The following is a 17,821-nucleotide window of genomic DNA, read 5'->3' on the forward strand; positions in this document are numbered from 1 at the left end:
CGAGCGTTTCATACAGAGGGCCGGAGCCTGCAAAATTATCATATATTACTAATTTATGACTGTTTTAATGCAAAAAAACAAAACAACAACAACAAAAAAAACTGTACTACTACTAAAACTATATAAAAAAAGAGCATCTCATGACCCCTTTAATTTCATATTCAGATACATAACTGTTGTCAGCTGAGGGTGCTATTTTGCTAGACAACTGCAAGGTGATGGTCTCCATGCTATCTTTGGAGGGCGAGGGTTTGGAAAAAAGGGGCGTGTCTAATTTAATGGCCCAGTCTTGTGGAAGTTCCAGAACAGCTAAAATCACTTACACCACCTTAAATCGATCTGCTAGGCATGCATAGTAATATAGTTTGTGTTTGTACACTTGTGAATGTGACAAATACTAATTTGAAACAATTATATTTTGGATGATTATTGAGTCTTACAGTGAATGTTTCTAAAGATGAACAAAAGTACTGATGCATGACTGATCAATGTAAACAAATCTAGTACCCTAGTAAAGATAGATCTTTTGTTCTGAGATAACAACCTCAGCGGTTTTTTTTTTTTTTTTTTTTTTTTTTGTACCATAGGAGAGAGCTTAACGGTCAACTAGCGTGTTACGACAGAAAGTCACCGTTTGCGGATACCATACAAATGAATGGGGAGAGCCGTAAACTGATACCTACCTATCGCAAAATTGTCCGTGTCTTCTCTTATAAAACAGGGATATTATTTTAGTAAGCACCACACATAGTCCATTCCAAAAGGAATGTTTAGTGTAAAACATGTTGGAGATTAGCGGACAGGCAGTCAATTAATTAAAAGATGAGTTGTTTCTTCACAAAAGCAGTTTATTCAGCACATAGAAGCATCTCCTCCATAGACATCCATTTAAATAAAACGGCCTCCGGTTTCCTTGCTAGTGTACCGCCCATATAATATCGATGGGACCGCCTCGTTATACATAGTACTAGAATATTGGTAGAAGGGCTCTGATAAAGAATACTCAGCCGTAAGTTGTTTCTAGTCGATCAGGTGACCGGAAATGATTGATCAGCTGGAACATGGCGGAGGAGCAACCACAGGAGATCTCTCAAAAAGATGCGGATGGTGAGGATTAGTGTCCCGGAGTTGGTACCAGAATGAAGATTTGGTTGCTGCAGTTTGTAAATGTTGCCTTTAATGTTATTTTGAGATGAGAATACATCAGGAATTAAACGGAAGTGCAGCCAGTGGTTTGCTAACTTGCTAATAACAATAGCTGAGAAAAAAAATTATTGTTTATGTTTTAAAGCAGCTGTTACATTGTCCAGAAAATAATAACACGGCGTAAGTGATTATTAGCTAGGTATAAACGTTTGACAAACGAAGACGCTTTCCCCTATGATAAGTTAGGTTTAAAATACATTAATGGACAGTGGAAATCACCTGCACTATGAAAACAAAATGTAGAAAGCCACTCCACTGTTTGTGATAGCAACATTTATGTTTCACATCTAACTATTCAGGGAAGGAAGATATTTGCAATTGAGAGACTGTTGAGAGGTTATATTTTGGGATTTGTAAATGTTTACACTTAATTATATTTGTTCTCTAACAGGGCTGAATTGTCTTGCATATGATGAGGCAATTATAGCACAGCAAGATAAGATTCAGCAAGAGGTAATTGTTCTCATTTTAATTTTGTTTTGTTGTTGTTGTTTTACAATCTATGCACAGGTTATTCCTCTAGCGATAAAGGTATTTTCTGCAGTGCAGTTAGTGGTTTGGTACTCTTAAAAGAAGTGTAAGTAAATATATGAAAGAAAGTGCCTAGAGTAAATATATATATATATATATATATTTTAAATTTCATCATCTAGAAATTTCTCCTTGTGAGAAATAATTTACTAATGAATGGAAAAGGAAAATCCTTGGAAATGTATTGGCAAAAAGTGTGGAACCCTGACTATTTTTGATGTTTTAATATATATAGAGAGATGCCATTTTTCTCCAAAGCATCCAGAGAATCTGATAATTTTGCAGTGGTCCCTTAATTTTTTCCAGAGCTGTATGTATGTATGTATATATATATATTTTATATATATGAGAGAGAGAAAGAGAGAGAGAGAGAGATATTCTCATTATTGCATGGAAAATTGCGAGTTTCAATCTTTAACCCAGCCTGAATGTTATTCCAGATAGCCACCAGTATCCCTCTGGTGTCGGAAAGACAGGACCTTGCTGTCCTTAAAAGGGAGTATGCTAAAGATGATGCCATTTACCAGCAGAAGATAAGAGTAAGAACATAATTTTTCATAAGTGAACTCTACTTTTTTTTATTATGAAATCAGTAAGGGTTATTTTTTACAGTTATTGTTAAGAATTTAGTAGAGAGTGAAGCATAAAGTTTATAATCTCTTCAACCAAATTGTATCCATAAATTATCATTATCCAGGTGGAAGTCTCTTTGTACTATAATCACATACCCTGAAGGGAAGAGTGAATATAATGTTTATTTATTCTCAAATAAAGTCCCAGCTTCCCCCGTCCTGTGTCTGTGTTCCCTTCAAGTAAACTGTTTTGTTAACAGGATTTGCAAAAGAGGTACTCATCTATACGCAAAACACGGCCTGATGGAAACTGTTTCTACAGAGCATTTGGCTTCTCACATCTGGAGTCTTTACTTGAAGACAGCAAAGAATTACATAGGTAACCTTCATTCAAGCCTTGTTCAAATGAAGTGAATAAACACAATTGTTTTAGTTCCATTGAGCACTCATTTTATGTGAAATTGTGAGGAGAAGGTGATAGTGGTCAACTTAAAGGGATGGTTCACCCAAAAATAAAAATTCTCTCATCATTTACTCACACTCATGCCATCCCCAGGGCCGCATTAAGGTGGTCCTGGGCCCCGGGGCTTATCGTTTTGCTGGGCCCCTGTCTGTCATCAGAGCTGTTTTCACTTGATGATCACGCGCTACACGGATGATCATGTGCACCCTCTCTGTGTTTACATGAGCGTCTCACGCAGAATGCGTTTACATATGCACCCTCCCGAGAACGGCGCCGGGAAAATACCATGACTGGAGTTCAGGGCCCCCCGCTGTCGCGGGTAAGCTTAAGCCGAGGTAAGCCCGTGCATTAATGCGGCCCTGGCCATCCCAGGTGTGTATGACTTTCTTTCTTCTGGTGAACACAAAAGAAGATTTTTAAATGAATATTTCAGCTCTGTAGGTCCATACAATGCAAGTGAATGGTGTCAAATGAAAATCTGAATATTCGTAGAATTGAAGAAAAATACGCACATTTGAATGCTAAAACTGCGCGTTCGAATTTTGGATGTGTGCCAAGCACTGGTGATGACTTCAGACCGATCGCATTCTTGCGCTAAAAAAGTCTAGATGATGCACAACAAAATAAAGTTTAATAGAAACCAGGTGTTTCGAGACGTGTTTTAAAGTTCTTTTTAACTTGACACGGCATCTAAAAAACAGTGCTCCTGCACGAGACACTGTGTAAACAAAAACAAAGCGAAACAAAGATGTTCGTCTAGCGTGTTTACATAGAAAAACAAAAGTAAAACTAGATGGTTGCAAAAGCGTTTGGTGTGAACAGCCCCTTACAGTAGGTGGAGGTCTTTGGCCGTTGTGTCTTGCTCTCTTATCAGCATTTCTTAGATTAAGCAATGGGTTTATCTGTAAAGGAGTTCAAGTTGGAAATGTGTGTATCGAGATCCTCGTGTTCTGTTACTTTCAATTGTGTTCCGTCTGTTTGAACAGCCCCTGACCAGGGATCATGAGCCGAGTTCAGCCGAATACCACTGCTGTCTGGGAATAATTCTACCTTACATACAGCTGTAATTAATGAAAAACACTGTGGTATATCTCTGTTATTGTGAAGTTTGAGTCTGTGGTAGTATATACTGTGGCACTAATGCAAGTGTAATACCATGTTAACACAGAACTGCCTACAGAAGCGTTTCCCCCCTCGTTTTACATTTGAATTAAAATGTGAGAATATGAACCGACTAAAACATTTTGTTTTTATTTTATTTTATGCACTTTAGTTTAAAATGGAGTGTTTTTTTTAACAGCCAGGAATGTTCTTTGCAATAATATAACATGGTGCTGTATGGTGATATGTATTCAATGCGCCCTCTTGTGGACTAAGGAAATAACGTCTATTAAAAAAATCAGCTGACTTTAAAATTCTAATTGAATTTGAATTTAGAATATTTTCAAGGTAAAAATTCAAATTTAGTTTCTCTGCCCAATTGACAGCCCTAAAAGGCAGCATTAAAGTAATCCATAAGACTCCAGTGGTTAAATCTATATCTTCAGAAGCTATATGATAGGTCTGGGTGAGAAACAGATCAATATTTAAGTCCTTTTTTTTTTTTTTTACTATAAATTCTCCTCCCTACCCAGTAGGTGGCGATATCCATGGAGAATGCAAATCACCAAAAATAAAAGAACAAGAATGTGAAAGTGGAGATTTATAGTAAAAAAGGACTTAAATATTGATATTTTTCTTTGAGATTGGCAAGGATTTCTTGAGCAGAAAGGTAATTTAGTCCTTTTTAATTGAGGAAAAGTAACATGGCATGATATAATTGCAGAACAATACAATGCACTGTAGCAATAATTAAATTTATTTTACATGTCATGCAGTGTGACATGCTATACTCTTTTAAACAGCATTTAGCTAATTCTATTATAATTATTATGCGTACAGTTTTATTTTTTTCTCCCCAATTTGGAATTCCCAATGCGCTCTAAGTCCTCGTGGTGGTGTAGTGACTCACCTCAAGCCAGGTGACGGAGGATGGATCTCAGTTGCTTCCGCGTCTGAGACCGTCATTCCGCGCATCTTATCACATGGCTTGTTGAGCGCGTTACCGTGGAGACGTAGCGCGTGTGGAGGCCCACGCTATTCTCCGTGGCATCCACGCACCTCTCACCATGCGCCCCACCAAGAGCGAGGACCACACATTATAGCGACCATGAGGAGGTTACCCCATGTGACTCTATCCTTCCTAGCAGCCGGGCCAATTTGGTTGCTTAGGAGACCTGGCTGGAGTCACTCAGCACACCCTGGATTCGAACTCGCGACTCCAGGGATGGTAGTCAGCATCAACACTCACTGAGCTACCAGGCCCCTGTTTTATGACCTGATTAATTGATTTCCTGTAATATTTATATGTTCAAAATTCATTTGTCACACTACAGGACCATTTAAAATAAATTAGTGAAGGCAAATAATGAGACAATTTTCATTTTTGGGTGAACGATCCCTTTAAAAAGCTCCTATAGCTTTCGGCACATTCCTGAAAGATCCTGTTGTAACTCACAGTTATTGGTTACGTTAACTTGGCAGGTTCAAGGCCATTGCTGCTAAGAGTAAACTAGATTTAGTGAGCCAAGGTTTCACAGAATTCACCATTGAAGATTTTCATAACACGGTAAGTCCTACTCCTTTGCACTGGGATTACAATGCACCCTTTGAGAAGCTCAGCCCACATTGGTTACTGTTTTCACACAGACAAGCTTTACAGAACATCTCAGAGAAAAAAAATGAAATTTCTGTGAAACCTAAAATGTGCACACAAAGTGGTAAAAATATATATTATTCTTACAAGATCTGAAATGAAGTGTGAAATTTCAATGCATCTTTTATCTGCCTTTTTTCTTTAAAGAAATTGTTAAATTACGCAGTAACGTGATTAAAAACTGCAGAGGCTGTGAATCAAGATTGAGGCAAACACTTCTCACAGTCAAATAAAAAGAAATAAGTATCAATTGATAGCAATAACAACTGATAAAATTCCTATAACTGAATGTTGATGATGTTGTACCCATTCATTTGGAAATGAGTGCAGACACATAGTTTGTTCCACAAGCACTTTTCAAGATTTAAAGATTTTTCTCTCTGGGTACCTTGTGTAACTATTATGTTAACCCGGCAACAGTGTTTTACTGTATGTTTTGATCATTTCCATAAAACTCAGCTAATATGAACCCGACGACAACGGTTGCTAACATAGCATTGGTCAGAACTGTTTTTAAGGTGGGGCTTAAAGGGATAGTTCACCCAAAAAATAACAATTCTCTCATCATTTACTCACCCTCATGCCATCCCAAATGTGAATAACTTTCTTCTGCTGAACACAATCAAAGATTTTTAGAACAATATCTCATCTCTGTAGGTCCTCACAATGCAAGTGAATGGTGACCAAAACTTTGTAGCTCCAAAAATCACAAAGGCAGCATAAAAGTAATCCATACAACTCCAGTGGTAAAATCTATATCTTCAGAAGCGATATGATAGGTGTAGGTGAGAAACAGATGAATATTTAAGTCCTTTTGTACTATAAATCTCCACTTTCACATTTTGTGAAGTGAAAGAGGTGAATTATAGTAAAAAAGGATTAAAATATTAATCTGTTTCTCACCTATACCTATCATATCGCTTCTGAAGATAAGTATTTAACCACTGAAGTCATATGGATTACTTTAATGCTACCTTTATGTGATTTTTGTGGCTTCAAAGGTCTGGTCACCATTCACTTGCATTGTGAGGACCTACAGAGTCGAAATATTCTTCTAAAAATCTTCTTTTGTGTTCTGCAGAAAAAAGGAAAGTCATACACATCTGGGATGACATGAGGGTGAGTAAATTATTTGAGAATTTTCATTTTTGAATGAATATCCCTTTAACGAAGGGTTGATTATGTGCAAAAATGACTATAATATTTGCAGTCTTATACATTTATACGCCCTATGCAACTTGCTATGTTGCATGCAAATTTCAACTACCTCTCAGACCAAGTTGGATTTTCTTTCTTTCCCTTAATGTGTTTTCTTGTATATATTATTTTCTTCTTGTCTTGTTCACTGTAGTTCATGGACCTGATTGAGACATGTGACAAGCAGCCATCTGTAGGGGAGCTGCTCAGCTCCTTCAATGAGCAGAGTGTGTCAGATTATCTGATCGTGTATATGCGGCTGGTGACCTCGGGCTACCTGCAGAGAGAGGAAGACTTTTTCCAGCACTTCATAGAGGGCGGCCGCACTGTTCGAGAGTTTTGCCAACAGGTAACTCTATGCTGCTCTGCATATTTTGAGAGATTGGCAAGTATCTCTTGAGCAAAAGGGTCATTTAGTCCTTTTTAATTGAGGAAAAGTTTTGTAAGTATCATGGCATGATATAATTGCAGAACAATACTCTCCTGCAATGTGACATGCTGTTTTAGACAGCATTTAGCTAATTCTATTGTAATTATTAAGCATGCAGTTTTATGACCTCATTAATTGATTACCATTAATATTTGTACTTTTAAAATTAATTTGTCACACCGCAGGACCATTTAAAATAAACTAGTGAAGGCAAAAAGATTATTTGAAATTGTGACCAGTCACATCACATTTACAGTGCATCTGGAAAGTATTCACAGTGCTTCACTTATTCACTATTCACTGTTACAGCCTTATTCCAAAATGGATTAAATTCATTATTTTCCTCAAAATTCTACAAACAATACCCCATAATGACAACGTGAAAGAAGTTTGTTTGAAATCTTTGCAAATGTATTATAAATAAAAAACGAAAAAAAATCACATGTACATAAGTATTCACAGCCTTTGCCATGACACTCAAAACTGAGCTCAGCTGCATCCTGTTTCCACTGATCATCCTTGAGATGTTTCTACAACTTGATTGGAGTCCACCTGTGGTAAATTCAGTTGATTGGACATGATTTGGAAAGGCACAAACCTGTCTATATAAGGTCCCACAGTTAACAGTGCATGTCAGAGTACAAACCAAGGCATGAAGTCCAAGGAATTGTCTGTAGACCTCCGAGACAGGATTGTATCGAGGCACAGATCTGGGGAAGGGTACAGAAAAATTTCTGCAGCATTGAAGATTCCAATGAGCACAGTGGCCTCCATCATCCATAAATGGAAGAAGTTTGGAACCACCAGGACTCTTCCTAGAGCTGGCCGCCCGGCCAAACTGAGCGATTGGGGGAGAAGGGCCTTAGTCAGGGAGGTGACCAAGAACCCTATGGTCACTCTGACAGAGTTCCAGCATTTCTCTGTGGAGAGAGGAGAACCTTCCAGAAGAACAACCATCTCTGCAGCACTCCACCAATCAGGCCTGTATGGTAGAGTGGCCAGACGGAAACCACTCCTCAGTAAAAGGCACATGACAGCCTGCCTGGAGTTTGCCAAAAGGCACCTGAAGGACTCTCAGATCATGAGAAACAAAATTCTCTGGTGTGATGAAACAAAGATTGAACACTTTGGCCTGAATGGCAAGCGTCATGTCTGGAGGAAACCAGGCACCGCTCATCACCTGGCCAATACCATCCCTACAGTGAAGCATGGTGGTGGCAGCATCATGCTGTGGGGATGTTTTTCAGCGGCAGGAACTGGGAGACTAGTCAGGATCGAGGGAAAGATGAATGCAGCAATGTACAGAGACATCCTTGATGAAAACCTGCTCCAGAGCGCTCTGGACCTCAGACTGGGGCGAAGGTTCATCTTCCAACAGGACAACGACCCCAAGCACACAGCCAAGATAACAAAGGAGTGGCCCTGGGACAACTCTGTGAATGTCCTTGAGTGGCCCAGCCAGAGCCCAGACTTGAACCCGATTGAACATCTCTGGAGAGATCTGAAAATGGCTGTACACCGACGCTCCCCATCCAACCTGATGGAGCTTGAGAGGTCCTGCAAAGAAGAATGGGAGAAACTGCCCAAAAATAGGTGTGCCAAGCTTGTAGCATCATACTCAAAAAGACTTGAGGCTGTAATTGGTGCCAAAGGTGCTTCAACAAAGTATTGAGCAAAGGCTGTAAATATGTGATTTTTTTTAAAAAATTTTTTAATTTAATTTATTTATTTATTTAATACATTTGCAAAGATTTCAAACAAACTTCTTTCACGTTGTCATTATGGGGTATTGTTTGTAGAATTTTGAGGAAAATAATGAATTTAATCCATTTTGGAATAAGGCTGTAACATAACAAAATGTGGGAAAAGTGAAGCGCTGTGAATACTTTCTGGATGCACTGTAAATCTAAACTTTCCCTTATAGACAGTTTTATTTTTATATATTGATAAAATATAGATATTTTAATTATTGCAGATTATTTATTTCATCCAGTATTTTATACGTTTACCTATTCTTCAATGACTCTGCAACATTTAATCCAGTCCATCCTTCTGATTTGACCAGGAGGTGGAGCCCATGTCCAAAGAGAGTGACCACATTCACATCATAGCTCTGGCTCAGGCCTTAAATGTGTGCATCCAAGTGGAGTACATGGACAGAGGAGAGGGAGGAACGGTCAATCACCACATCTTCCCTGAAGATGGAGAGCCCAAGATTTTCCTCCTCTACCGACCTGGCCACTATGACATCCTCTACAAATAGTAGCTATGCACCTGTTTGCTGCTAAATCACAGTGCTGTGGGTTTGACTCAACTTTAAACCTGTGAAATGTGAACACGAGAGCCCAGCACTCCGCATTGCAATTTCCTCTCAAAACCCCAAAGACTTGTATGCAGAATTTTGGAGGTTCTTTGATACCAGGCACTGGACATTGTACTGTCTTCTTTGGATAACCTGCATTTTTTTGCTAGTTGTATATACAATATATGGTTATAATTTCATTTAGTTTGTTTCTTGTAGTTGAAAATTGCCTGTGATTTATGTGGAATTGCTTTATCCTGTTTGACTGTATTTGACTTTAATGAGAATAAAAACAGCTTGCAGTATAGCCATAGTTTGAACAGTCATTGTTTAATATGAAGTAGGTTTAAAAGCAAAATCAAAAATGATTTGTGTTTCGGACATGGTGCAATTTAGACTGAACACACACACACACAGGTGCTTTCATAGAAGAGCAGTGAAGAAGTTTGCCACAGCACCATCTTTGGTCTCAAGTTCCACTGAATCACAGAAAGAGGGAGGGATGAAGACCTCCGGGTCTTCTATTCCAAGCACTAGGTCATAATAACTGAGGAGAGAGAAAATGGGTTAACATATAATCAGTGTTGGTAAATTACTAAAATAATTTATCCACAACAAATTACTAACTACTCTAAAATTATAATCAGATTACTTCATTGAAAAAGTAATCACATTACTAATTAAGTTACTTTCACAAAATTATTTTATCCGCTCAAATTCAAAATAATGTCTATATTCTCCTTGCTCATTGTTGCACACACTTCAGCTGTCACAGAAACGCAAACCGACATACATATGAACATTTGAATTCACATTTTAGTTGCATTACACATTTTTTTTAATATATGTTTGAAACCCAAGTAATGTACTTAAAAGTAATTACTTTCATTGAAAGTCAGTAACTGTAATCTGATTACAAGAATTTAAAATGTAATGTGCTACACTACTTTTTGTGCATAAAAATAAAGTAACATAGTGCCCTACATAGTGTTCTACATGATGGTCTCTGCATTTTATATAAGGTATAGCTATATTACTGTAGTCATAGTATTTTATTGATCCCTGGGGAAAATTGAGGCATTACAATAGTAACCACACATTGCAGGGGGAGAAAAAAAAATGGTCTTACTGGAAACAAATTGGAAATAAAAAAGACTGAAAAAAAATAAAATAAAAATACGACATATTATACAGTTTGCAATAAATAAAAAAAGTAATCATTGTCATTATTAACAGAATCAGCCTTTTTTTTTTTTGGCTAACGTGATTACTAAGAAAATGCATTAGTTGTGCAAAATTTAAACTGAAGCATAAAATAATATGGTAGTTATGTATTTGTAACTGAAGTGGGTTCTCTCAAACGCTTATCTTAGTACTCTCATTTTAAGGAGGGCATTTCCCTCTAGCCAAGCGTATAATGCAGAAATTATTAATTGCTTTATTTAGAAATGGATTAAATATACACAAATAGGACATGTTTTTGAATCAAAATGCTATGTTGATCCTGGAACAATATTCTTATCAACCTATCAATGCCCTCTGATTTTAAGGGTTTGGAAAAGTGTAGGTATGTGGTTAGGGCTTGTTTTCTTAATATTAACAGAATCAGCTGTTTCAGCTGTTAAATTGAAGAATAGTAGGTGTTTGTTGAAAACAGGATTGAGAAATAGTGTTTAATGGCATTCATAAGGCACACATGTCGTTTTATTTATGTGCGTGTAATTCTTCCATAAGACGGCTCTGATTTGAGGAAGAGGAAAGGCACTGTAAACACGTGTAATTGGTTAGGACGCAAACTGTTGCATAATATCCTGTTGTTCTTCATCAGCATACTACACATGTGGTTAGGTAAAGGACAAGATTACAGACTTGATTACAAAATTATTATCCATGTGTCTTGGGTTTTAATGGAAAACAGAGTTGGATGTGGTTATGGTCTCTGTGAGGGGAAAGGCCCGTAACCTTTTACACTAACCTTGCCATGATGTTTAAGTCCATTTTATCTGTGTAATAGACGACGTAGAGAGGCATGCAGCCAAACTCAGTGAAGGTCAAGAAATAGTTTTCTGTGGAGCAAGGCACAGAACAAATAGCATCTAGTAATGAGAACTTCAGAAAAATTTTCATATTAGTTCACCCAAGCCAACACACAATTTACTCAGCATAATTGTTGTAATGGTCATTAATTGTTTAATAAATGTATTTATTTATTTATTTTAATTTTATTGATTTTTATATATATTTTAAAAATGTTACTCTAAATTGGGAGTTAAAGGAATAGTTCACCCAAATATGAAAATTCTCTCATCATTTACTCACCCTAATGCCATCCTAGATGTGTATGACTTACTTTCTTTAGCAGAACACTAACAAAGATTTTTAGAAGAATATCTCAGCTCTGTAGGTCCATACAATGCAAGTGAATGAATGGCCAGAACTTTAAACTCCAAAAAGCACGTAAAGGCAGCATAAGATTAATCTATAAGACTCCACCTGTAAAATCTATATCTTCAGAGCAATATGACAGGTGTGGGTGAAAAACAGATCAATATTTAAGTCCTTTTTTACTATCAATCTCCTGTTTTACTTTCACATTCTTCTTTTGTTTTTGGCGATTACATTTTTTTGTGCATATCGCCACCAACTGGGCAGGGAGCAGAATTTATAGTAAAAAAGGACTTAAATATTGAGCTTTTTCTTACCCAGACCTATCATATCGCTTCTGAAGACATGGATTTCACCACTGGAGTTGTATGGATTACTTTAATGCTGCCTTTATGTGATTTTTGGAGCTTTACATTTCTGGCAACCATTCACTTGCATTGTATGGACCTACAGAGTAGAGATATTCTCATAAAAATCTTTGTTTGTGTTCAGCAGAAGAAAGAAAGTCATACACATCTGGGATGGCATGAGGGTGAGTAAATTATAAGAGAATTTTCATTTTTGGGTGAACTATTCCTTTAAATATTTTGCTAGACTGAATGTTTGGCTCTGTATAGCACGGAGGGAAGACAAAATATAAACAAATGTATAGAAACATATTCACAAAAACAGATATGAATAATATTTAGGTACTAATCGTAATCAGATCAAACTATTAATATCAAACGTTCAATTTTTGCTATAGTTGCTCACATTTGTTAAACTGTGAAGGGTTTGAAAATCAGATTTTCTATACAAAGAACATTTTCTATACAATGATCTGCTTACAATGCAGTGGAGGGTTTTAACTCCTCATTTCACTTAATTTAATTTCCCCACTTGAAGCTTTATTGATTTTACAGATTAATAATTGCTGTAAAGGTAAAAAATACATACATGTACATTACATCACAAAAAGGAATTTATAAAATCAATGTGAGAATTGATAGCAAATTAATATAATTTAGGTTAAAATATATATATCATGTAAAACACAATATGCACCCATGTTATAGACAGTGCTGAATCCTAAAATCCTGATTAAGAATCAGCAAACAAAAGCAGCATAATTGTGCACTTTACCTTTTGACTGAGGTACTGTTCCTTCCCAGTTATTGACAAGCAGTCCCTCTCCTGGTCTAGAGCTGCTCCCCAAGACCATCTGTCTTAAGAACTTGGCATCATGGGGAATCTCAAGAGGCATGAAAGGAACCTTCAGTGGCTTCTTAATACAGGTGCGGTTGTGGTAGTAGATCTCATATTCAATCCCCTGTGGAGAGGATAGCAAAAAGTGATATTAGCTCAGTTCAGGAAGTTAGACTCAGCAGCACAATTTAATGATGAATTTCACAATATGGTAGTTTTCATTGTTTATTTCTGTTTTGCTATTATCTTAAAACCTTTGGGACCGTACCTCTCTAAATAATAGAAGATTGTCTGCAAAGATGGTCTCATTGCCCTCCTTCCCAGATGCTATAACACGAATATTCTGTCCAATTGCATCATAGTAGAATTTCTCATATACACTTAACTTCTGCCCTGGGAAGAGCTGAGTGTGAGAGCAAGATGATATTAGCACTATTAAAATATCTCAAAATCAGCATTTGCAGTGTCTTAACAGTGTATAGCTGAAAATCGAAATTCGGTTTGGATGTTCTCTTCATGTCAGCCCACTTACCACATTCAATTTCCCCTCAAGCAATGGTGGAGACTCTGTAAGTCATGTGAAGCAAAAATTTTAATTTAGACTTCTCAAAAAATCTAAAACAATCAGTATGGACAGTATCTTATGATTAAATCTGTGTGCGAATGAAAAATTAATTGCATGTTGAAAAATATTTTTTAAGAAAAATGTAATTACAATACTTAAAGGGATAGTTCACCCCAAAATTTAAATTCTCTTATCATTTACTCACCCTCATGCCATCCCAGATGTGTATTACTTTCTTCTGGTGAACACAAACAAAGATTTTAGAAGAATATCTCAGCTAGGCCCATACAATGCAAGTGAATGGTGATCAGGCCTTTGAAGCTCCAAAAAAGAGATTAAGTCTGCATGAACATAATCCATCAGACTCCAGTGGTTTAATCAATGTCTTCTAAAGCAATTCAGTCGGTTTTGGGTGAGAGCAGACCAAAATATAACTCTTTTTTTCACCATACATCTAGCAATTGCAGTCCGTAGGCACGATCATGATTTCAAGCTTGATTACACTTCTTAGTGCTTGATGTATACGCAGAGGCTAGATGGTGCTAAATGATCTTGAAATTATGATAACCAAAGAGACTGCTGTCAAGATGTACAGTGAAAAAAAAGTTATATTTTAGTCTGTTCTCACCCAAAACTGACTGAATAGCTTCAGAAGACATTGATTAAACCACTGGAGTCTGATGGATTATGTTCATACTGACTTTATCTGCTTTTTGGAGCTTCAAAGGCCTGATCACCATTCACTTTCATTGTATGGACCTACAGAGCTGAGATATTCTTCTAAAAATCTTTAGTGTTCTGCAGAAGAACAAAAAGTCATAAACATCTTAGCTGGCATGAGGGTGAGCTAAGAGAATTTTGGGTGAACTTAACTTTTTAATATAAGACCAGCTAAGTCTTCTGTAACCTTCTAGTATCCCATATAACAAACTTTAGGGTTATGAAAATTAGCAACACCAAGGTTTAATTATCAGGGAACACACGTAGTGATACAATGAATAACATGAATGCGCTGTAAGTTGTTTTAGCATTTGCCAAATGCAAAATAAATAACTGTAATGTGTAAATGTAGTTAAAATTTCCTATGAAATCAGTGGGGAAAAATTATATTCTTGCTGAAATTATTATTATTATTATTTTAAATATATTTATGCATACTGATTTTTGAAATATACACACAAAAAAATGATGGAAAATTAATTGGGAAAATAACTAAAATATATTTTAAAATAGATAAATAAATGTAAATTACCAACATATATTCTGATATATTTTTGCCCATTTTCGATGTTAAAATACATCAAAACATATATATCATATAATTAAAACATTTATTTTCTGAATGGGATGTTACATTTAATCTTTTACTCCACAACCCCTGTTAAGTAGAACTAATCAGCTATTTAACAGTTACCATTTGTTCATAAGCACTATAATTTACAGTCAAAGGACATTAGGTCAAAAAGTCTTACTGCAGGGATGAGGCTTCTGTGCATAGCTGCTGAGAATCAGGCTCAGGCAAACTGGGATCAGAATCAGGATCTTCATAGTTACTGTGGAGTGCTGGCAAACAGGAGCCAAAGCAACAGAACTGGCATCAGCATTTCCAAGTGCGTTCTGCCTATAGCATGCTCTTATATAGTCTTCTTCGGATCATCCCTCCATATTTTCCTTCTTACCCACACTGGACATTTTGGGTGTCAGTGATATAGTGGATTAAAGGTACTCTAAGTGTTCAAAGTAAGTAGGCTGGAATAACAGTGCATGACAAATGGACGAGAAGTTAGCATGATGATTAGATGTTTTTAAAATTATGACAGTGGAAGATACCGTAGAATAATTGCTGACCAATGTAAAATCAGACTTGAGTGCAAATTTCTTTAGTCACATGATAAAATCTCAGCATTACTACCTCATTTTTGTTTTAATCATTTACTTGCCCTCTTTCTTAAAATGAAGAGGTTAGTGTTCAAGAGCAGGTGACAGTCATATAGTAATTTGCTGTTAAGGAAGAGACAAACAAGATTATTTCATGATCTTAAAATGCACAACAGTAAAATGTAAAAGTTGTGCTTTACTTGGCAAAAACTGGCTGGATATGACTGTTGGTCATCTACACTCACTGAGCACTTTATTAGGAACACCTGTACACCTACATATTCATGCGATTATCTAATCAGCCAATCGTGTGGCAGAGGTGCAATGCATAAAATCATGCAGATATGGGTCAGGAGCTTCAGTTAATGTTCTGTTGTTAATTCTGATGGTTGATATGAAAAAATGTGATCTCAGTGATTTCGACCATGGCATGATTGTTGGTGCCAGACGTGCTGGTTTGAGTATTTCTGTAACTGCTGATCTCCTGGGATTTTCATGCACAACAGTCTCTAGAGTTTACTCAGAATGGTGCCAAAAACAAAAAACATCCAGTGAGTGGCAGTGAAGGCAGAGCTGACAGAAAGGCTATAGTAACTCAGATAACCACTCTGTACAATTGTAGTGAGTAGAATAGGATCTCACATCGAACCTTGAGGCAGATGGGCTACAACAGCAGAAGACCACTTTGGGCACTTTATTAGGACCATAGTATTCCCAATAAAGTGCTCAGTGAGTGTATGTGACACAACATTAAAGATAAGGATTAATTAAAATTCTGTCATTGTTAGTCATCCTCATGTCATTCCAAACCCTTTCTTTCTTAGTTTTTCTTTTCTTCACCGGTTAGGAACGACTTGCGGGTGAATAAATAATGACAGAGTTTTCATTTTGGTTGAACTATCACTTTAACATAGCACACTGTCTGCATCTGTGATAAAGATTAATTAGCTTTCCAAAATGTCATCCATGTCTATAATGACAAGTATGTTAACAGCTCATGAATTTATTTTGACAGCAGATCGAAAACCTAGTTTTCAGCCAGCTTGCAATTTATAACACCTTTCTTTCTTCAAATGCTCCAACAAATAAATAGGTTTAATGTAATCTTAACCTAACATCAACATGTGGCTATGGCACAGTGGAATTATTTTATTAAGTTTTGTGATGCCCCGTGAAAATAAATAAAAAACAAACAAAGAAAAAGCAACCCATTTCATGTCCTTATGTAACTTAAACATGTGCACATGCCTGCACAATTCCTCTGCCACCTCCACATTCATGATCAGCAAAGTAAACAAGTTTTTTGACTGCTGTCCATCTGAAGTGTACTGAGAAGAGAAAGGGTGTTGGAACGAATCAAGCCTCAGCATGTACAACACATTTTAGTACCTGCACTATTATCATGAGGGCACATCAAAGGAAACATTTATTGGTTAAGTGTTTCATTTTGAGAGTTCTCATGTTCTCATGCCACACACATATAGGTTTATATGGTTTGGATTACCATTCTGATTACTTCTTTACTGCAGTCAAAGTACAACACATACAGCTCACCTGTCAAGCCATCCATGTGGCTCATGTGACCTATTTATGGTTTCTTTGATGCTTGAAGCCACAGAAGGTTACTCGTTATTGGGTTTAAGAATAAACAGTAAATTTAGCCTAATTTCACATATTATCGAAGTTTGAGCTTGTGTACTATTGCAACATGATCACACAGGACGGTTGATATAACCTGTAATTATCGTTGATCCGAATTCTTGGCAGGTCAAAGCATTGTTCATTTTTATATTCTGTGTTTTCAAGCAAGAAACTTTAAACTGATTTCACATTCCACTCATTTTATTCCACATTCTTTTTTACCGTTTTATTATATTGTATCTACAATTAAAAGGCAAAGCACTCTAGAAGTCACTGCTGTTGACCTCTTGGTGTACATTGTGTGCTCAGCAAGTGAGATCATTTGCAGATCAATAGTTGAAACAGCAAACATCAACTAGTGAGTCATCAATTAGATCTGGACCTTTCTCTCCTTGTATGGTTAGACCGTCTTCTTCAGAAATAGCTACTAAATATTTGATTCTTTGTTATAGAAAAACACTACACATTCTTGAAGGAATATTTAGGGTTATTTATATCTTAGACCTGAAACATATTTTACGCAAGAACATAAACGCAAACACTTCTTGTTACGCAAGCTCGATTTCATACACAGCACATTATGAAATGTGTGAAACAACACAATGTTTATGGACATCATATGTGACATGCTGTCGATTTCCACATAAAATAATTTTGCCTCGTCTCTCAGCTTTTAAAAAACAAACGGAACATGTGTTATAGTAGGCCTAC

General features: G+C 36.6%; 2 protein-coding genes across 2 annotated transcripts; one reads left to right on the forward strand and one right to left on the reverse strand.

Moving 5' to 3' along the window:
- The first annotated feature begins 970 nt into the window (after nt 1–970).
- Nucleotides 971–9,763, forward strand: LOC127428490 (ubiquitin thioesterase OTUB1-like). Its single transcript, XM_051676908.1, has 7 exons — nt 971–1,107; nt 1,598–1,659; nt 2,178–2,276; nt 2,570–2,688; nt 5,356–5,440; nt 6,879–7,073; nt 9,220–9,763. Exons 1-7 carry the CDS (start codon nt 1,062–1,064, stop codon nt 9,415–9,417), a joined length of 804 nt encoding a protein of 267 aa, XP_051532868.1. The 5' UTR covers nt 971–1,061; the 3' UTR covers nt 9,418–9,763.
- A 107-nt stretch (nt 9,764–9,870) lies between these two features.
- epdl2 (ependymin-like 2) lies at nt 9,871–15,166 on the reverse strand. Its single transcript, XM_051676910.1, has 6 exons — nt 15,064–15,166; nt 13,559–13,593; nt 13,295–13,429; nt 12,964–13,150; nt 11,432–11,522; nt 9,871–10,003 (listed from the first exon to the last, which is right to left on the reverse strand). Exons 1-6 carry the CDS (start codon nt 15,137–15,139, stop codon nt 9,880–9,882), a joined length of 648 nt encoding a protein of 215 aa, XP_051532870.1. The 5' UTR covers nt 15,140–15,166; the 3' UTR covers nt 9,871–9,879.
- Between the last annotated feature and the right edge of the window lie 2,655 nt (nt 15,167–17,821).

Source organism: Myxocyprinus asiaticus, chromosome 38, assembly GCF_019703515.2.
Source record: "Myxocyprinus asiaticus isolate MX2 ecotype Aquarium Trade chromosome 38, UBuf_Myxa_2, whole genome shotgun sequence".
NCBI classification, from domain to species: domain Eukaryota; kingdom Metazoa; phylum Chordata; class Actinopteri; order Cypriniformes; family Catostomidae; genus Myxocyprinus; species Myxocyprinus asiaticus.